This window comes from Ornithodoros turicata, unplaced genomic scaffold (genome assembly GCF_037126465.1).
Source record: "Ornithodoros turicata isolate Travis unplaced genomic scaffold, ASM3712646v1 ctg00000746.1, whole genome shotgun sequence".
Taxonomy (NCBI): Eukaryota; Metazoa; Arthropoda; class Arachnida; order Ixodida; family Argasidae; genus Ornithodoros; species Ornithodoros turicata.
The window spans coordinates 2530801-2552839 of NW_026999400.1; the positions used below are offsets into that span (position 1 = coordinate 2530801).

The following is a 22039-nucleotide window of genomic DNA, read 5'->3' on the forward strand; positions in this document are numbered from 1 at the left end:
TGCCATTCTCTGAGAAGGATATTTTCCACCAGTTGCTGGGATTTCGGAGCACCACAGAGACGACAACCGGAAAGAGCAAGTTGACTTCTCTTCCCTCGTTCGAGACATCCCGGTGTACTGGCGACCATATAGTCACGGTTTTGCTATTATTGCACTGCATGATTGTTATTCAGGAATGGTAGCTCTTATCAGCGATGATACGAAGTCGCAGACAATGAAAGCTATTACATCTCGAGGTTAAAGTGCCACTGCGGACCAAATCTCGCAATCCTATACCAAATTTATGTCGATGCAACCTCCGTGTCTCATGCGATATCCTCCCAACCTATTGTTCTCTAACCGTGTATTCACACGAGCGACATTCCCCGGAACACTCCAGCGGAAGATGCGAAAAACGTCATAGCCTTTTGCTGTCACGTGAGCGTCTATATACGGCTCTGGTGAGCGCGAGCGCGAGCGCTCAACGTCGTATCTTCACGTACACTGCTAACCGTGGGGAACATCCTGCGACCGGTGATGGGAAGTAATTCGAGTACCTAGTAGTCAAATACTGCTTTATTTACATTCACGAGTACTTGTACTGAACTGTAAGTACATTTCAAATTTTGTACTTTGTACTGTACTGTTCTAGTACTTTCCCACCAAGTACTCAAGTACCCAAATGGGATTGCAAAAAACGAAAATCGGGGAAATACGACGAAATAAAACAACAACAACTTCATTTTATGAGGGTGATTGGGGAGTTTCATCACGACGAAATGTCTTGCAGGGGTATTTTTGGTGAAACTTCATTGTTGACAAGCTCGAAATGTTGACAAGTTATTCACAATACTTTCGTGCTGTTCTACAGTTAGGAAAAGGAAAATATGAAATAGGAAGGAAGGAAGGAAAATAGGAAGCAAGATGATTTTGGCTTTGTCTCTCCGGTTCTCCCAATACATGATTCACAATCTGTGATTGGCGTTCAAGAATTACGTGATTCAGTAAAAGTAAGAGACTGAAGGGCACACGTGACTTTTGATTTATGCATTCTACCATTTTTAATGGTCGCATGGATTATATTGTTGCAGATAATAAAGCCACATAAAAATGAAGGTTTGCATTGCGATTTCCATAAATTTGCATGCAAACTAAATTGGCAAACTACTTGATGAGTACTTTAAAGTAAGTACTTGGCCTAGTACATTGTACAGTACTTGAAGTACATTTGGAATGCGATACTCTGCACTGTACTTAAAGTACTACTTATGCCGGGTACTGGGTACTTTATTTTAAGTTGGGTACTTTGCCCATCACTGCCTGCGACACAGCCACAAGATATTCTATAGCAGAAGACAGAAAAGGACGCTGACGGTGTAATCTGCTATGTGTCGTCTGCTAAGAGAGCAGTACGCCACCCCCGATATTCCGGCACCGTGTGAATGCTCACCATAACACGGGACGAAACTTCGGTACCGTGATCAGTGTTTTCGCTTTTTCTTCCACTAGAATCTTCCGTGAGGTCGCTCGTGTCAATACACGGTAAGTGACGCAGAAGTATCATAAAATTAATTACATACTAGTTTTGAAAAGTATGACGTCATGGGGTGCCCAATCCGCCAACGCGTCTGACAACATTTCTCCTCGAAGGTCGATTTCCGTCTCCTCACCACAGCTGCTGCCAGTCTTCCAACGGGGGCGGAGGCGCATGCTGTTGCTAGGAGACGGACGCCAGAGCTGTCGGTGACGTCACCTACTCCTGGAGAACACGAAACTGAAGTTTTGCGGGTTCTTTCAAAAATTAGTGGAAGCGCGTGATGTTGACTCACGGGAGGATATGTTTACTGAAAAAAAAAAAAAAAACAAAGAGGGAGGAAAGGTTAGTCAGGCGTAGGCTTAAGAAAAAAAGAACGCACGACTCATGGCATTCATATTTCTCGCCCCGTGTCCTTGAGCAAGATTCATTATAACACGAAATGAAATGAATATCATAGTCCGTAGTGGCACTTTAATTTCTTATTTTTATCGAACTTTATCAACTTTAACTTTAACAAATAAAGTTAACGTTATGAGCAATGTAAACTTCAGTAAAAATTCAGATGCTCTCCCCGTTGCAGAGGTCTGTCCATGTTTTGGGCGTAAAACCTACTTTGATCAGTTGTCATGGAATTTAAATTATTTGTTTAATACAAATTATCATTTAAATTACTAAATGAAAAATTTATTGGTGCACGAAATCCACACTGAGATGGCCTAGGCTATGGGCACGCACAACAGAACGCGCGTCGTGTCGTTTTTCTGTTGTGCCATCTTCGGCTATCTCAGCATGAATAAATCCTACACCAAAACGTGTCGCTGAAACGTTGCATGGAATTTCTTAGATGTCACCCGCATAAATGATCCGAAAGACGCAAAAGTTACGTCAAAAACGCCAGTTCATGGAGTGCAGCACATGCCGCAAAGCTGAGGATTACGTAACTAGTTCTGCCATTGCATACAACCACTCAGATACACAAGGCTTATCGCAAGGAATACAACGCCAAATGGTTCCCTTCTGACAACAATAAGACATAACATCCGACCCTGAGCACAGCACAGTACCAACTTGTGAAACTTATTCCCAGCATCAGTTATATTAGATGAAGCTTCATTTACTGCCCAGGCGACATCGCGCAACATATTTTCTAACGGGCCCTGACATCTATACACAGGGCGCCTTATCGATGATCATGTGATAGTATGTACAACAAAGTAGACGATAGGGTGCGTTACAGGTAAGCACACAGACAGGCAAAACACAATGCATTCGAATACACCGTGATAATGACAGTGGACAATACTCTCATAGGTCCTATCATATGTACAGATCACGTGATACCCGTCGTACACGACAGAAAATCTCACTCTTTTCGTCAGCTTCTATAGCAGATATCACTGCACTAATCCGGCACTTGCTGTACATTCTATTTAAAAATAAACAGTTGCCCCGGTTATAGGCCAAGTAATGTAAAGTTGTTGTCTCGCAATACTATAGTTCGCAAGACAAGTGACGAGGGTTCAAAAGCAACAAATATACGATCGATTCAAGCGAATGCTAATGTTTACAGTTCAGTATATTCGGATTTTGAGTTTGTAACGAGGCGCACGGAACGGACGTGGGAGCAGTATGCCTCACTCGCATTTGACATGTACGGAAAGAACTCAAACGAGTATAAATTAAAAGCGCAACACATGCTCTTGTTTCCTCGAAAGGCACCATTCAGAATCAAGACAGATAGATATCGAAAAAAAAAAAAGAAAAATCCGACTCCTTGCAGAGCTTATCTGCAAAGCATGACGGAAATTGTGTAATGAAGAGATTGCCGTTTGACGGCAACAGGGAACAATATGCCCCACACATTCAAAGAATCCTTGAAATCGTTCAATTTAGCAAAAAAACAAACAAACAAACAAATAAATAAAAAGTAATAAAAATAAATAAATATCGGACGCTCCCAGTGTATTCGTGATCAAAATCTTGATACGCTGTTAACGAGAGCAAAAACTCCTGGAACACCAACCCTCTTCCCGTCTTCCCATTCAGGATGCTCACTGTGTTGATGTCCTTTTGTTCTTGACGTCACCAGACTCCTTCGGATAAGATACCAGCTAGTTCGTCGTACGTGTTGAAGTCGCTGTCGTTTTGTGGTAGTTTGTCGCACACAGCGCGCGCGCGCGTCTCAGCGCACTCTACGGGGAATTCACTCACGTGGTCTACTGCACAGTCACGTGATCGATGACGTCTACAGGGCGTGTGTATCCTCGTTGGGGTTGTGTTACTAGAAAAGCACAAGTCAAAAAACGTATTCCTTGCACGGTGGCGGAGGTGTGCGTCGCGTGGTGGCGCTCCCACTTTGAGAAGAGAGAAGGGCACAGTTGTGATGAAGCACGTCCCGTTTACAACCTACTTGTGGTTGACCACGGTGTCGTAGCCAGAGTCTTCCTGAAGAAAGTCAATAAGAAAAGTCATTGTGACACACGTAATCTCAGAGTAATGTAGCTAACACAGAGACTGTCTTTTGGATCCCTTTCTTGGATCTATTACGTTGGCAATATAACGAATTACGACAAATACCGAACAGACGGACCATGGACAGGAGTGAGGAGGAGGAGGAGTGTCGTTGGGAGGAACCCGAGAGGTCTGCCTGCCTGATTAGGCGTGTTTCTCGGGAAGGGAAAGGTGGTGGAGAGGAGGAGAGGAAAGGGTGAAGTGGAAGACCGAGCGGAATCCGCTCGGGGGGTGGATAGCTGCGTCCATGGGCCGACTTCAGGGGAACTGTGCCGGCATACGCCTATTACACATCTGAGGGAAACCCAGGAAAAACCCCAGACGGCACAGCCGGCCCGCGGATTCGAACCGCGGACCTCCCAGTCTCCAAGCGCACGCGTTACCGCTGCGCCACTGGAGCTGGTTGGACAGGAGTCCTAATCTTTGTACACGCGCATTCGGAGATAATGTTGACATGCTGCTACCCAGTAAACCAGTGATCTGCGTCCTATGGTCATGTTCAACCAAAGAACTGAGGGCAGAAGGGCAAGGAGGGAGGCGAGCCGGTACATGACGATGAAGAAGATAAAAGCCAGAGTAACCCACTATAGCCCAAGACAGGGAGAACTAAAGGCAAAACACACAGGTTCTCCAATGGCGAATTCGGTTGGTCATTTCGTTGCAGCGCTCGGAAATTGATTGGCCGGCGCCCGCGCTGATTCATGTGACCATTCCACCCGAAAATGAGTGCCAGGAATCTAGCGGTTTTAGTCGCTTGTATCACGCAAGGGGTATCGCGGTCGCTCCTCTTCGGGTTACGTCGTCTGCCAACCCACGTGAACTTCGACGTGCGGGCTAATGAGGGCACTCGCGACACTCGCGGTGCGGATGTGACGACACCGGGGCAATCCGCTGCCCGGTCGCTTCGAGGCAGAGCGGAAAAGTGCTGATCAGAATATTTTATTTAACATAATTATCTAAGTACACAAGTTATACTTCTCAGGTTACACTTTGCTTGTAACTAACACCACAACAACGTAGATGTTCTCAGTGTGAAATATCGTTACAAGAATGTCACACTGCTAGCTGGCAAATTCCTGGTGCTCTGAAAGCGCCACGAGAACACACGAGATTGCTACGTTTTGACCAAGCAACCGCAGTTGCTCAGAATTTGGCAAAAAAAATCTGCCAGGAAACGACCACGCGAATTCGCCATAAGAAATGAAGAGCATTAAAACCTGGGCGGGTTGATGAGACCTTCTAAAAGTGTTAAAAAACGTAGTTATCAGCTCATTGCCGGTGTGTGTGTCTCGTCTCCTTCGAGTGCACTAGCACAAGGTTTTTAGCCCTTTTAAACCAAAATAGGAACGGCTCGTTTAAGCACCTCCCTACGCTGGTTCCTATTGTCTGCATAGACCTGTGCACCCCCGACTCGCGCCGCCGTCGCCGCCACTGGCGCCAACTCGGCGCGTAGTCGGCCACGCTCAGTAGGGCGACGTCACGACTATCGCAGGATGGAATGTGTGCATCCTGGGCAGACTTCATAGGGAACTGTGCTGATATTTGTCTTAAAGCGCCTGATGAAAAACCAGGGAAAACACCCAGACAGTACAACCGGCGTCCAGATTCGAACCTGGTCACCTCCCAGTCTCGGCGTGGAATGCATTCATCGTATCCGCTAGGGTTAAATGTGGTGTGCCGTGTTAAAGGTACTGTAAAGCAGCATCGATCAAATGTCATTTAGTGTGGCTATTCGATAGTCCAAGCCACCAGGACAAAAACAGCGCAAGTTTCATTCCAATCGACGGTGCAATTAATTAGAAAATTACAATTAAAGATTACGGGCAACACTGTACTAGGTATTCGAAATGAATCCGTACTCCTGACACACGCGGCGGCAACCACATTGCATGCGTATAACACTGTCCCCGACATAGCAATCCACGACAATCCACCATAAAATCCGCCCCTGCAACCCACACAACGATCCACATCTGAGGATAAATGGATAAGCGAACTGAAATGAAATGCTTAGCCGTTGAAAAAAATGTGTTAGACGTTCAAGAAGCCAGACAGCGTCGGGACTTGTTTGCTCACAGAGGTTCACAGAGAGAGTTTGTTCGTTCGAAAGAGGTTGCGAACAGAAGGAGCGCGCAGGCGCAGCAGAGAAGTAGGGAGAGCCTCCATCGAACAGCGGCCAGCGCAGGGTTACTTCGCAAAAACAGGAGTTAACAGGTTAAACTGTTAACAGGGGTGTCAGAATGCATAGGTAAACAGGAAAACTAATAATATGGTTACTAAAATAACGACGAAAGAAGAAAGAACGAAAAATACGAAATAACGGTTCTGCATACAAAAATAATCCGGGAACTGAATCAAAGTGGAGGGTTCTGTTCTTGTGGCAGCGTGTCAAAAGAGCAGATCTAGAGATTAAAAAAAGAAAACAAAACATGCCCGACAGTTCTGCTTTTACGGAATGGCATGCGTTTATGCGCTTGGTGGCTCCTCGCAAATAACCAGGCGATTGCTGCGTACATACCACGTTAGATACCGTTCGCCCACCGCAATGGTATGGCCGTATGGCATAGGTTAGCATGGTTAGCATTTGCATGCTCGCGCTGCCGACCCAAAAACCAGCCTGACGCCGCCACCGGTCAAAGTGCCACCGGCGCACAGGTCTATGACAGGTCTGCAATAGCCGGACGTACCTCTCTACGTCTCGACAAGTAGTGCGCTGTAGTGCGCCGACACAGAGACTAACACCGTTTACTCGTGGACGCCGCCATATTGAAAACGCAGCGCCGTCTAGCCGGAGGAGCGCGTTGAAAACTGTCTACCGCCCAGACCAATCAGAAGGAAAGCACACATGTCGTGTGCTTCGTCCCTGGTATCGCTTTCCTCTTTTCAAGCTCGGGCGGTAAACAGAGGCTGCAAAAGCGCTGGGTGTGAGGCCTGCTGGAAAAAAGTATAGGAGCCCTAAGGTGGCATGTGGTGGTGTCGATCTCTGCGTCGCTTCAGCAACTCATAGATGATTAGGCGGACGTGAGGCACAGTGAGGCATGAGGCAGGGTGTTACACTGCCGATATTTACCGCATTCGGGAACCTTAGAAAAGCGGAACTGTAACTGTGTCCGTCAAACAGTGCGACATCGTCATCAGTTCACGCAAATCGGCAAGCAATCGGTCGCAAATCGGCAAGCAATCGGTCGCAAATAGTACTGGCGGACGTATTTCCGGACGAAGAAAAAATATTTTGATGACATTTCTTTGTGGTATGCCACAATAGTGACACGGTCCACAGTCACACAGTCCCATACGCTGTCTGTGACTGCGTGACTGTGGTAGATGAAAGCGGAATTATGGTAGCTAGAAAGGGTGGTACATGGACCGCACCGCTTCTCCCGTACATCGGAGCACGCCGCTGCTTGAAGACGGCGCCAGCGGGCGCTGGGAGTCTGAGGTATGCTATGTTCGCCGCGTTCGCGCGTACGTTTTGCTTGCGTCCCCGGCCCGCGCGTCTATTTTTTTTTGCCTTTTTAACGTTTCGTGTCTCTCGGCAAGTGACCACTTAGTTCTCTCAGCGCACAGGGATGACACCTGAATGCCTAGACAACGTAAGCAGCGTGTCAAACACTGTTTTGTGCCCGGCTGCTACACTGGATACCGTTCCGCAACTGGAAAGGTGGCCGAAATTGTAAAATTCCCATATCGGACCCCCCTCCTGGGAACAAGGCTAACCGGAATTCGCGCGTCGCTAGTAATAAATTGCGCTGTAATTTGCAAATTCCATAGTGAGGTGAGGTGAGGTGAGGTGAGGTGAGGTGAGGTTAGGTCAGTACATATTACACGCGCGGGGGGAACCCCCCCCCCCCCCGCAGTTGTTCGAGACTGTGCTCACTTCCGTCTAAGCCTCGTTCCCAGGGTTAGATCGGAGGGTGTCCAATGTGGGATATCTGGCTTACTCGAAAGGTGGCGCTCTTCGCCGTTCCGCAGGACCCAGAAAGGTTTCAAGAATGGAATCAGCGTACACCAAGTGTAGACATGCCTCTCCAAACACATTCGGCCGTTTGCGAAATACACTTGGACGCACTTTTACGCCAACGCACTTGTCGTGAACGTCAAGATCGAGCCGATGAAGCGTGACCGGCCTACCCTGATACGGTACGCACAATATCCCCGGACCCAAAAATTCCCGGACAAATTCCAAGAAACTGGCCGCTCAGCGCAAGAGGAGGAACCACAACCAGGAGTCGCCATGTGCCTTGCAAAAAACATCTGATTCTGACATGATGAAGCTGTAGACGCCGGGAATACGTCGGCACAAAAGGACCCTTCCCTTCTTCCTTTGAAGCAGCTTTCACTAGATTTTTCAGCATGTACAAATTACATCCTGACAGCCTCCTTGAGCTGACCACCAGTGCTCGAGCCTCAACACACCACGATGGTGGTGAGCTCCACAGAAATCAACGAACAGGTGCTGTGCGCAAGTTTATTTGATCACAATAAAGGCTTTATTTTTACGTGAAGGGCTTAAACCTCGACAGACAGCAGAGAAGAGTACACAGGAATATGTCCAAACTGCCTTGACTAAACTAATATAGCACGCAGGAAGACCATGCCAGGCGCTGTATTTATTTATTATTTGTTTAAACGAGCTTTGTTTATTATTTATTTAATATTTATTTTATTTCCGTTGCGGTAGTTGCTATGCTAGTGGCCTTCTTCTGGGCAAGACTTCTGGGCAGGGCTGTAAGATTGTTCTAGTCATAAATAGTCATAAACGTATCCTGTTTGTGCAGTAAAGTGCCGTTATTGCTGAGGAAAGGGCGAATAACTAAAAGGTATAATATGTAAATGGAGCAGCGGCGGCAGCTTTCTGCGCTCGCTAGAATCTGTCGGCTGTTATCGTACGAATTGCGTTTTGTTGTTATTGTTTTTTATGTGAAAGCCCCGCATTTGTTCAGGAATATACGTAGCCCCTGTTCGTAGTGTCTCGGCTAAAAATAAACTCGTAAGAAAATGCTGCAGAACGCGATTATTGGCGAAACTCATCGAAATGCGAACCGCCGACTGGGGGAAAGAACGCGTACCTCTAGAGTCACTGTACCCGGGGGAAGAGTATCGCAATCGGTTTCACCGTGCCGCCGCCTTTACTCATTCACCGAGGCGCGTCACGTGGTGCGTTTTCCTCCTCTTTGCTTCTAACCTCCCGCCGGGTCTACGGGGAACGCAATAGCTGGGACGCATGTGCGCGTACGTTCGTATGTCGCTCTTGATATTTTGTACGTGAAATGGATCTCAGAGAGCTGAGGAACTACGAACAACCATGTCTGGATGTTGTGCTGCAACGGGACAGAGGCAGGCAAAGCATTTTTCTGCATTCCGACGGGCAAAAGTGACGAGACGCGTAGATCGGCACAGAACCCGCCGGAAGAACTTCACGCCTACGAATAACACACGCTTGAGCGAGGTAAATTTCATGGCGGTTTAATTTTCATTGCAGAACCTTTGCTCACAGTATTGAATAACAGTTCAACTGTGCGAAGAACAGCCGGGCGTATCAAAGTAGTGCTTGTTGGATCTTCCCATTGTGTTCCCTGTCCTGCGGTGCGAACAAAACGCCACTATCAGGACCACTTCATACGTCGCGTCGACTTCGAGGACAAGGAGATTCGAAAGAAGTTGAAGTGGACGGCAATCCCAAGCAGTTTTGCATACCGGACACCTACGAGGCTGAGGAAGGCTCCTATCCCCCGTTCTTCGCACGCAGAGTTCTCCGAGGTGTCACAAAAGGCTTGCACACTGAAGTTGATGACAGTCTAGTGTAAGATCAAGGGCAGTGGAGGATAGTAATGCGTCGAAATATATGTAGATGTGCACTATGAAAATTGTTGAAACTTGTGAAAACTATTCCTAAATATTGATCAAGGGGCAGTGGAGGATGGTAATGCGTCGAAATATATGTAGATATGCACTACGAGAACTATTGAAAGTTATGAAAACTATTCCTAGATATTGAAAGTTATGAAAACTATTCCTAATATTGAGCTGTAATTGTGAGTGAATCAACTTTGCAGAGGAAGACAACACCGTCACAAATTTCTGTGATCAGAGCATCGAGGAATATGCGCAGGAAAAACCTGCGGACAAGTCATGTGATGGTCCCCTCGACGAGGTCTCAGTCTTAAAGGAAACGAGCAAAGGCTGAGACGGAATGTAGTGACTTGAAGCTCACGGTCTACTCCTCATGGAAGATCAACTGCTTGCGTTGGAGCGGGGGATTGGAAGAACAATCCACAGCACTTTACATGCGCGTGAAAAAACGTTGGCGTTCACGTAGCCATTGAACGTGTGGAATAGAAATTTAATTGCGAAGAAATGAGAATAGAACTGGTGGAGGTTATTTATGTCAACCTGAAGCTGCGCACACGAGCACTATAGTTTTATGTCCACAAAACAAGTGAACTAAAAGAAAAAAAAACTGATCTATAGAGCGCAAACGAGACTGGACGATGCCTTTTAGAGGCGAACACGCGCCAACATAATTCGTCTGTTAGCTACAGAATACAACAAGCTATACTGTAGTGACGCTTGTGCCCTGTTTCATTAAGTATTAGCCGAGTCCGATCACAGGAAGTCACAAACTTTTTGGTGCACAGCCGCGAAATCAACGCGATGTAACACTGGCTACAGCTATCCTAACACGCGATCCGCGGCGGCTTGGAAGCAATATGGCTGCCGGAGCAGACGACGCGGAGCGGTTGCGGTACTCTTCCCCCGGTATAGTGAGTCTACATACATCCGGCTCGGAGCGCCCTCTGCGCCTTTCTTCCAGCGGGAGCGTGCGCTTCTCTCGCCGGTCGGGGTACCACCCTTTCTAGCTACCATAGCGGAATCACTCAGAATTAGAAATAAAAGATGGCAAGCTGTTTCCTCGCGCTCAACCACATGCTGATACGCGCATCTCAATATAGCTGTGTGATGGGGCACGGTGCTACGGGAGCGCATGGGGCTCCCGTGGCTCAGCGTTTAGCGTGCTGGCCATGTCACGTTGAGACTGGGAGGTACCCAGGTTCGAATCCCGGTGCCCGGCTGTGCTGTCTGGGTTTTTTTCCTGGGTTTTCCTCAGACGCTTTCAGACATATGTTGGCACAGTTCCCTTAGAAGACGGCCCAGGACGCACATTCCCCCAGGGCGTCAGTCGTGACGTTGCCCACCTCTGTGAGGCCGACGGCGGCGAGCCTTTCCACCAGCACCACCAACACCAGCACATGGGGCACACTGAAGCATTGTACTCCAGTGTGGTGAATAGTACGACTTCTACATAAAGTCGGGTTTCTGACAGGGGGGAATGCGAAGCTAGTTTTCTGAGGCAGAGCAAGAAAAGAGCGAATTCGATTGCCGATCCCGACGTTCTTGGTATGGCACTGCTAAATGGCAGCGATATTGTTGCCGCCTTGCCTACCCCACGGTGCGCTCCCGCCAACGGACGCCTCGAGCCCTGCTACACGTTCGAAGTTGACTTTGCATCAATTAATTCGTCGTATGCTCTTGGTATCATAATGCCAGCCTGAATCATCTTCGAGAAACTTCCAGGGCAGGCACGAAACGGCACATCTCATCCCGGCGCATGCTCAAGAAGAAGCAAGAAGCTTCCAGACACATCACCTGCTCGCTGGCGAACGCACGAGCTGTTTCTAGACTCTTCGGCGCGACGCTTAAATGCTTGTGCTCTCCAAGCTAGGAGCATTGATGCTTTGGACTCAGTTGTGTTCAGAGAGCTATCACTCTTGTGTTTTGTTGCCAAGTAGTTTAATAAACCGTTCGCTGTTTATTCGACGACTCGCCGCCCCATTTCGCTTCCTGACATTTCTGGTGGAGGTGCGGGACATTCAGGGGCGACGCAATGAACCGTCGGTAGTAGGCGCAAAGGACAAGAAAGCTTCGAACGTCTTTCACGTTAGAAGGAACAGGGTAATTTGTGATGGCTGTCGTCTTCTCGGGGTCGAGGCGTACGCCATCGCTGCTCGCGAGATTGCCGAGAAATCTGAGTTCCTCGTAGCCGGATCGACACTTCTGAGGCTTCAACGTCAGCCCTGCAGCTCTGATAGCCTCGAGGACTTGCTTCAGCCGTTCAACAAGTTCTTCGAAAGTTCTTGCGAAGGCAACATCGTCAAGGTACACCAGGCAGGTTTGCTACTTCAACCCGGCGAGAACTGTATCCATAACTCGCTGGAACGTCGCTGGTGCTGTGCAAAGGCCGAAAGGCATAACCTTGAATTCGAAAAGTCCATCCGGAGTGAAGAAGGCAGTCTTCTCACGGTCCCGTTCGTCGACTTCGATTTGCCAGTACCCTTTCTTGAGGTCCATGGAAGAGAAAAATTTTGCGTTTTGAAGGCGATCGAGCGTGTCGTCGATGCGCGATAACGGGTAGACGCCCTTCTTCGTTATCTCATTGAGGTTCCGGTAGTCGACGCAGAACCCCCCCCATGAGTGTTCCGTCCTTCTTCTTCACTAGTACCACCGGCGATGCCCACGGACTGGTCGACGGCTGGATAATGTCATCTCTTAGCATCTCTTCTACTTGCCTTCGGATCGTTTCTCGCTCTTTGCAGGAGACCCGGTACAGCATGCGGTGAATTGGACAGGCCTTTTCGCCGACGATGATGCGGTGCTTTGCAATGGGCGTTTGTCTTACTTTCGACGATGCAGCGAAACGGTCACTGAAATCGTTGAGCATCTGGAGAAGGGTTTGCTTTTGAGTTGTATTGAGTCGAGGGTTTACGTCGAAATGTTTGGCCTCGTGTTCCGTGGTGACCGCGATGCGAGCAGTGTCCACCAGGCAAACATCCGTGATGGAGTATTGGTATACGATGACGGCTATCTTCGTGCCATTTGCGAGGTGTTCTGGCTCCGGGCGAAAATTTGTTACTAGTAGTTCGACTGTTCCCTTTCTTACGGGCACAATTCCTCGTGCTATCCCAATTCGTCGTTCGAGGAGAAGTTACGTGTTGCCTTCGGCCATCAAACAGCCAGTTGGTGCTCTGTCGCACGTAGCGGTCACAAGGACTGACGACAAGGGAGGCAGGTTGACGCGCTGACTCGTCACGGCGGTTACGTCCGTGTTTGCGCGCTTCTCCGGGGTTATTCGTGCCCTCCACTTGTTTTCCACAGTTTCCGGTGGTTTGAAAGAGATAACTCCATTTGTGAAGTAGATGACTGCTTCATTTTCGACTAGAAAGTCCATTCCGAGTATTACATCCCGTGGGCAGTTCGGCAGAACAGCGAAGCTGACGACGTACTGGATGTCACGCACTTGTATGACTGCAGTGCATCGGCCAGTCGGTGTTACGACGTGTCCACCAGCAGTCCTGATGTCAGGCTCATCCCACTTCGTTTGCACCTTGCTAAGCTTCTTAGCCAGCGTGCCACTTCTAACGGAGTCGTTGGCTCCGTATCGATTAACGCAATCATCTCATGGCCGTCGATGAGTATTTTCAGATGACTGGTAATTTTCCGAGCGTCGTGGCGGTGCTGCGTTGCTGTTCGTCGAGTTGGAGGAATTGTAACTAGTCGTCGGTCCGCAGCTTCACCTCCCGGAGCAGCAGTCTTCAGTTTTCCCGGTCAGAGCTGCGCCACACAGGTCGTCTTGCCGGTGACGGTGAACGTGCTCTTCCTGCGAACGGCGACCTGCTGCGGTGGGGGACGCTTGGGGACAGGTCGCGTCGCGAGCCAGCAGAAGCATTGTGCTGCCATAAATAGTCTTCAATGCGGAGAGTAAGGCACTTCCACAGGGCACAGCAACAGAAGTGGCAAAGTTCTTCATCGAGAACATCGTACTACGGCACGGAGCTCCGACGGCCTTAATCACCGATAGGGGGACGGCATTTACAAGCAGGCTAACACAAGAAATCCTTCGACTCAGCCACACCGCTCACCGGAGGACAACGGCGTACCAACCGCAGACGAACGGGCTCACCGAATGCCTAAACAAAACCCTTGCCGACATGATTTCGATGTACGTCGACGTCGAGCACAAGACATGGGACGAAACAGTGCCTTACGTCACGTTCGCCTATAACACGGCTGTCCAGGAAACAACGGGATGCACACCGTTCCGCCTTGCACACGGCCATGACGCATCGACTATGCTGGGCGCGATGCTGCCCCACGAATCCAGTGATGGGGAAAACGACGCTCTGGACTTCACACAGCGAGCAGAAGAAGCCCGTCAGCTGGACTACGCATTGGTCAACAGCAACGCGTCGATGAAAGAAGATACAATTTGCGCCGACGAGACGTACGCTTCAGTCCAGGCGACTTGGTATGGGTTTGGACGCCGATTCGACGACGAGGCTTGAGCGAGAAGCTACTCAAGCGGTACTTTGGTCCCTACAAAGTATTTCGACGCATTAGAGACCTGGATTACGAAGTGGTACCTGAGGGCAGCGCTCCCTCTCGACGACCCCCGACGACTGAAATAGTTCACGTCGTTCGACTCAGGCCGTACTACAGCAGGTAGCGCTGAAGACTGGCTGGAAGGAAGCCTGCTCTCTGGCAAACGCACGTGCTGTTTCTAGACTTTACGGTGCGACGCTTAAATGCTTGTGCGCTCCAAGCTGGAGCATTGACGCTTTGGACTCAGTTGTGTTCAGAGCAGGGTGTCGAACCGAACCCGAACCCGAACCGAAAACCGTACCCGAACCGTTATTTTTGCCGGAACCGAACCCGAACCCGAACCGAAATTTTCATGACACTGTTGAACCCGAACCGGAGCAGAACCGTAAAAAATAATAGCGGTAACCGGTTCGCAACAAAACGGTTCGGACATAAAAGAAGTCAGCATAAGAGTTCCTCTCTATCCCCGAACGAAGACACATTGGTATCATCATCACGCGCCTATATCATAAATTTCAGAAATGTTCACCTAGCAGTCAGACGACGACGTATAGTAAGTATACTTTCAGCGTTGTTTTAACATGTTGAAGCGCAGTAGGCCAGGCAGGCCGAATGGAGTAGGCCAGTTATATAGCTCTACAGGACGAATATGTGATCAAATAAGCGCCCAAGATTTCCCTTTACACGCGAGCAGCACAAATTAAACAAGTCAGAAACATGAGAAGTGGAGAAGGAGCGTACGCAGAACGGTGCCTGTTTGATTGGTCGTGCTTTGAAAAGTAAATGTGGTTCTGCTTATTGGTAGCGCAGTTGTGTCGTCGTGACACATTGCCGTTGTGTTGTGGATTAACAAGTACACTGCTGTGAGCTCGGACAGAGTAAGGCTTGCAGGCTTATTTTCGACATGCTTCAGTACGGTTTCAGATCGATTCACGCTGCGAAGGCAGTGTGCCGGCAAGTACTGTCGTCTATGTTACGCTGTCCATCTTATTAGGCTTCCTTTAAGTGTATCTTGCTGGCACTGTGCGTGTGGAAAAAGATATTTTGGGAACAGAAAGTAGCAGGACTACACCGCTTCAACAGCGTGAACTCTAGTGGCAATAAGTGTTCATCCATTTCTCATTTCTCTCACTAAAGGGCTACCTCACCGCTAGAGACGTCAATGCAGACAACAGCAGTAAGCTATTAGCCACACATTTCCTGATAAAAGCAGTTTTATGGAACATATATAACGGGAGCGTTGAACCGGTTCGCGAACCGGTTCGGGGCTGCGAACCGGTTTGCGAACCGGTTCGATTTCTGGCCTGGCCGAACCGGAACTGAACCGGAACGAAATCAAAACAACGCGAACCCGAACCCGAACCGGACCCGTATTTTTTGCGGTTCGACACCCTGGTTCAGAGAGCTATCACTCTTGTGTTTTGCTACCAAGAAGGTTAATAAACCGTTTGCTGTTTATTCGACGACTCGCCGGCCCATTTCGCTTCGTGACAATACTCCCCCACTGGTTGTAACACTCTGCCCGAGTCTGGGGCACACAGTTACAAGAGTCAGCTATCTCTATTTTCGCAATTTGTCCGAGTATAGCTTCAAAAATAACGTTTATTTTGCATGGCCAGTATAAAACAAGGTTTGTTCTAGTCAGTCGAGTTAAAAATGCAAAGTGTTCTTTCCTGTACAAAAATACGAAAAATCGACAAGCTTTTTCGTCCGACTGTGCCTCACATTCCCCTACACTTATACCCCTGTCACACGGGCAGTCTTTCAATGATCATTGAAACCAATGACCATTGAAAATGTGTGTAGTGACACCAAGCGTGTAACGTGTCAACTTCCCAAAGAGTATTGAATTCAGTGTTCCCCGACAGGTTGACTCGTTACACGCTAGGTGGCGCTACGCGCATTTTCAATGACGATTGGTTTCAATGATCATTGAAGAGTCCCTGTGTCACCAGGGCATTAGAAACTCCAACCTGTGCCTGCATCACCTGCTATGGTAGTAAGTGGCTTCGACGAAGTTTAGAACTGACAGACGACTGATAGAGGTTACCACATGCCTCTAAATTTTTTGTGGTAGAGTACTCTCAGTATGCGACTCTCAGATGTCGCATCAAGTTAGTGCAAGGATGTTGGATCTAACATAGGAGGTGCACCTAAGCGAGACGATGGACTTTCTAACGATCTCAAAGAAAATACATAACTGCCGGTTATCTTACCCCTCTTTTTTGCGTGCAGGAGTCACACGTCGCTTACAGACAGACAATAAACATGTGATAACCCAGATACAAAATAAAATAAACACTCGCATTATTACAGTTACAGAGAGCAATTTTGCACAGCGTCAATCGAGAGCAACAAAAGCCTTGCGCCGCTGCATGCATGCATGCATGCAGAACGGTGCGTTGCAATTCACCATCTCTTCTTTGTGGGACTCGCAATCTCTAAACTTCCTCTGAAAAGCTCATAGTATAATGCAGGTAGTCCTGATAATCTATGAATTTTTGAGTTTTTATATCTTGCATTAGTCACTGTGGGGCATCGGAGTAAATACTGAATAAGTCCCTGTCGCATGAAAACATATGGTAGAGTATGAAATATGCCACACTTTTTATCTGTTACACCATACTAGGTTCTGCTGAATTTCGATTATCAGCTGCAACCATTACAGTATCCGTGTATGCGTATGCATGAGAGACGTTCCCCGGAATACTCCAGCGGAAGATGCGAAAAAACATTATAGCTTTCTGCTTCACGACAGCGTATGCGATCCCTGTCATGTCTTTTCGCGCACGGCTAATCATGGGGAATATCCTGAGGGACAACCACGTGATATTCCACAGCAGACGACAGGAGAAGACGCAGACGGTGTCGTCTGCTAAGTACCAACGCCACCTACACTCTAAAAACAGAGCTTCACCGCATTGCACACTCCTAGCCAACCATCATCCCGAATGACAACGTTCTCTAACTTGATTGGATGAAAACGGGGGGCGTACGCCATTTTCGTGGCAATTATGAACTGCATAATGCCACAAAAATGTTGTACGCCTCCCGTTTTCATTCAGGATGATGGTTGGCTAGGAGCGTGCTATGCGGTGAAGCCCTGTTTTCAGAGTGTAGATAAGAAAGCCTGCCCCTGACGTAACGCTGTAATCGACGTGGTGCAACAACCCAACCAGGACCATGTTTTCAACGGCCGTAGCCAATCACGAACGTGCTTTCAGCGGTCGTAGCCATAGAGAAAAGCCAGCCACTGTCAGCCGTATGGGCAGCCACAGAAAGCCTGTGTTTCAACATCGCCACTGACTCCTACGTTCCTCGTCACCTGGTACGGAAAGGAAACGGATTTTTTCTCCGAGCACCTTGTTACTATTGCAATGTGAACATAGCAACTGTATTTTGCGGTCTGACGAAATTTATTCGCAGAGATAGCAAAATGCCAAGCTGACCACTGTCGTCTGCGAGTAGTAAACATCCCCGCGTACTAAATAGGAAAATAACATAAACCGCAAAGCGGTCCTATATTTTTCTTGACAAATTTTCTGGAAAGGGTGTTGCACTTCTAGTCTACAGGCTCAAATTTGCGAAGTTGGCTGCAACAAGTTGGCTGGTTGGCTGATTTGCGAGTTCTTGAATTCGCAGAACGGGAAATCGTGGCAGCAGTCGAATTCTGACTTTATGTGGCCATGTAGCGAAGGAGGGAAAGGAGGTATTAAGCAGGCCTTCTGTCTCTAGGTGGCACCACGTAGAGAGAAAGCCTGATCGCCTTAGCGACGTGATGTAACAATTAGGAGTCCGCCAATCACGACGTTGCTTTCAGCGTTCGTAAGCAAGCCGCCAGCAGCCGCATGGGCAGCCACTGATAGCCACAGAAAGCCTGGGTTTCAAAATCGTCTGCGGCGATTGGCTGACATCTTGGCTCGCTGCTGCGATTGGTGGCCTACGTGCGAAGGAGTGAGAGGAGGCATTAAACAGGCCTTCTGTACCTAAGTGGCGTTAGCAGTAGCGATTAGTAGTGGCGATATTCTGCGGCACCGTGCGAATGCTCCACAGAACACGAGGCGGAACTTCTGCCCCGTGAGCACGTTTGCGCCTTTTTCCTCCACTAGAATATTCCGTGGGGATGTCGTTCGTGTATATACACGATGTTTAGACTGTTGTGAAACTTTAGAAATATTGAACCCCACAGAGCAGAGATGAGAACACCTGATTCGACATGAACGCTTCAATTTGCTCGTGCAGTGAAGTTGCCTTTACGTCAGAGTGCATGTAGGCATGTGTACCGTGAAATACCTTCTCAAGCTGGGACAAATGTAGGTGTAGGGGTCTGGCGATGGGCTGCTGATGGTTTTTCTGCTGCGTTGACGAGGCGTCTGCGGGAGAAGAAACGGTCCGTCGGACGGGGTCCCGGCCTCCCGTAGAGCTGCTACAGCCACCGTTGCAACCCTGGGAGCCCTGGGATCCTGGGGTTACACAGCCGCGGGATCCCCCGTGATGTGAACCTCCGCCTCGTAGGGATATAGAGCCGCTGCGCGTTGAAGCCGCCGAACGCAGCGACGCCTGCGACCTCACCGACGATGAACTGGCTCGACGAGACCCTGCAGTGAGTATGCAATGTATTAGTTGCATTAAAGTCAGGATTAAGGTGGTTCTAATCCGCAATGCTACTGCAGTGGGCTAAGTCCTGTATAGGTTGTTATTTTCACCTGGCCTACCATATCGTCACGTTTTCCAGATATATAATTAATTGAGGCTTGTTTATACTACCGCCTAACGTCGACGAGTGAGCGCGCGCAACGACGTCGTCAGCCGTACGCAAGACGCTGAACGTTTAAGGCGCTAACCGCATGGAGAGTATTTTACAACCGAAATGGGCCAGCGTTGTCTCTGCCGACCCGCGCGGAACGTGAGCAGGGCTCTTCCAACCGCATGCGACGGATTCTCAGCTCGCGTGGTTGGCATGGTGACGCGTCGGCTGCCTGCTTGTGAACGCGGTAGTGACATATGTACGTACATACTAGTTGCATTGTAGCTATGCCGATGAAAACAAACACGCAATGTCATCTGTTTCTACTTTCGTAAAACCTCGAGCTGTCAAGATGTGCGTCCTCTTTTGTGCACCCGCGCGTCCCCGAGGCGCTTCTGGCTTCGCCTGGTTCTAGCTGGTCATGTTCCTTGTTGCTGGTCATACTGCTAGTCGCTTGCGTTGCTTCGCGATATTAATTAATCACGGTAACATAATCAGATTGAGTATACACGACAGTGGCGATCATGTGCTGGAAGCACATGATCGCCACTATATAAAAATATGACAGCCAGGTTCAGTCACATTCCAATTTCAGTCACATACAAATACCCGTGACGTCAAACCGGGACTCAAGTAATCAGTCATCGTAATCGCATGACACCATGAGGAAAGGCGACACACACACGAAGCGTACTGCCAAAAAAGTTTATTGACTCACTGTTGTGTCCGCTCAGCCAGACATCCCATTCCAGAATTATTTATTGATAGCGATTCCCATGGTGCTTCCTACACTCGCGCGCTATCGTCTGCGCGACACCACACTCACATATATATTATTTAAAAACTTGCTAAAATTTTCTTTGTCGATTACGCCATCAACGGAAACAGCACCAATCCTCACCGCTCTTCGATATGTATAAACACATTTGCTTAAACACGTAAATACACTTACGAGTTCGTCCGCGAGTTTTGTCCAGCACAAATGATTCGTCACGTCATTGTACAGGCGTCGCCACCCTTAACCGTAGCGAGTGGCCTGCTTGCATGCCAGCGCCGCCTTGCGTCGATGGTGGGGTGGAGGCTCCATGGTACCCGAGCGCCCGAGCGCCCGACCATGGTACACGAACGCCTCCTCTCGATCGGTTCAGCTCAGGGTAATCGGCATGGTACGAATGGATCACCTGCTGTATAGTATCATCTTACGCCCTCGCAAAACAGGCACAATAACCGCGCGTGTGCGTTATCTACCACGCTTTATCTAAATGCCGGTGTGCGGAAGGGCGAGCTTGAGGGGCACAATATTCTGAAATAAGTTTGAGACATATGCAAACACTGTAGGCTTACCCATGTTTGCTCTGAGCGTTCTGTTCACTATGGTATGTGTTGTCACACATTTTTTTTGTTTTTGTTCCATGATGCTGAGGAAAGATTTGGTAACGTGTTTGTGTGGATGCAAATATGCCAAAGAAACACTGATATTTTGCTCGTATACAGATTTTCTTATCGCTGAAGTGTCAGCTGATAGCTAACCGAGTAGGTGACCCGTGCGTGCTTGCCGTGCCCCTGTCGAGAGGGGGCGCTTGTGCACCAGGGCCCCAGAGTCTCCACCCCAGCTAGGGTTGCCACCGGGCCGGTATTATACCGGCAGGGCCGGTTATCCGCTCGCTTTGCCGGTTGCCGGTAGGAAGGTGATACCGGCAGCTTTTTGCCGGTATTTGTGGCTCAACACCTTTCATAGGGGTTTTTACGGGGTTTTCCTTTCAACATTCCACTACAGCTTGAATAAATCTGGAGCACAGACCCAACTCTGTAGTCACCAGTCGTTTTCTTAGTTATTCATTATTATTATCGTTGTTGTCTTGAGCGAGTACGCTCGTTCTTTCTTCCTCTCTCTCTGTATACTCTCCACCCCTCACCCACTTTCCCTTTTCGCGAACATTCTCTCCTTTCCCTCTATTCCACCTCCTCTCCCTCAGCCGGTATTTTGCACTCCGAAAGGTGGCAACCCTAACCCCAGCACGCTCCATCATCGACACAAGGCGGCGCTGGCATGTGCAGAGGAGGTGGTGTGCCCTACATGAGTCCCGACCGGCGACGATGGTATGCCACAGAGAGGCGATGACGGTGGCCTATCTCCATGGGCGCGCCGGTGGAAATGAGGCAGGTGCTCTAGGCGCCAGGAGTAAAGCTCTAGGCGCGTGGCCATCTTCGTCGTTGTCCACCGGCCGCTACATCACTCCCCCCTCAGACGCGGAGCGGCGATAAAGCAGATGATGTCCGCGACTTCTCTGGAGGAGGGAAGCGAGGGCGACCGTGGTTCGTATGCTCGGTTGAACAGGATGACGGCACGGCAGACGGTGGCGAAGCATCATAGCTGATGAGCAATCAGATCCGGTAGCCCGAGAAGAGCGAGGAAAAGAGTGAGGCGCTGGGGAAGTGGAGGTCCTGGGGTGCCGCTACCGGCACGGGAGCCGAAGCTCTGAGAGTCCCAGAGGAGGAGAGGGTGAGGCTGTGGGAACTGGGAAGCCGTTGAGAGACGCCGGCTGAAGCGTGCCGTTGCGTCGGCTGCCGCGACTGCCGCGACCGGCAGGTGAGCGCGAAGCTTGTGTGTCGCGGCCGGCAGTGAAGGAGCGCCGGGGTGTGGTGAACACCGGGCTGAAGCGAAGGGTAATGAAGCTGTGATGCGCGTGTGTGCCGGTAGTGCTTTGTAGGAGAGAGGTCGCTATGCAGCAGTCCCCTTGTCGAGCTCAGGAAGTCATTCGGGAATGATTTATTTATTTAATTCCGTGTTAGCGCCGCGAAGCAACTGTGGCTATGAGCGGCGTCATTCGGGAATGAGCAGATGATGCTGAATGCAAGGCTCGGATGAGAGTCGTGGCAGCGGGTCT

General features: G+C 49.2%; 1 protein-coding gene across 1 annotated transcript in view; it reads right to left on the reverse strand.

Moving 5' to 3' along the window:
- Nucleotides 1-3195: 3195 nt before the first annotated feature.
- Nucleotides 3196-22039, reverse strand: part of LOC135374756 (uncharacterized) — a 283547-nt gene continuing 264703 nt past the window's right edge. The window contains exons 7-8 of the mRNA XM_064607684.1: nt 18698-19002; nt 3196-3961 (exon numbers count right to left, since the gene is read on the reverse strand). Of these exons, the coding sequence (XP_064463754.1) occupies nt 3923-3961; nt 18698-19002 (344 nt within the window). The 3' untranslated portion in view covers nt 3196-3922. The remainder of the gene's footprint in view (nt 3962-18697; nt 19003-22039) is intronic.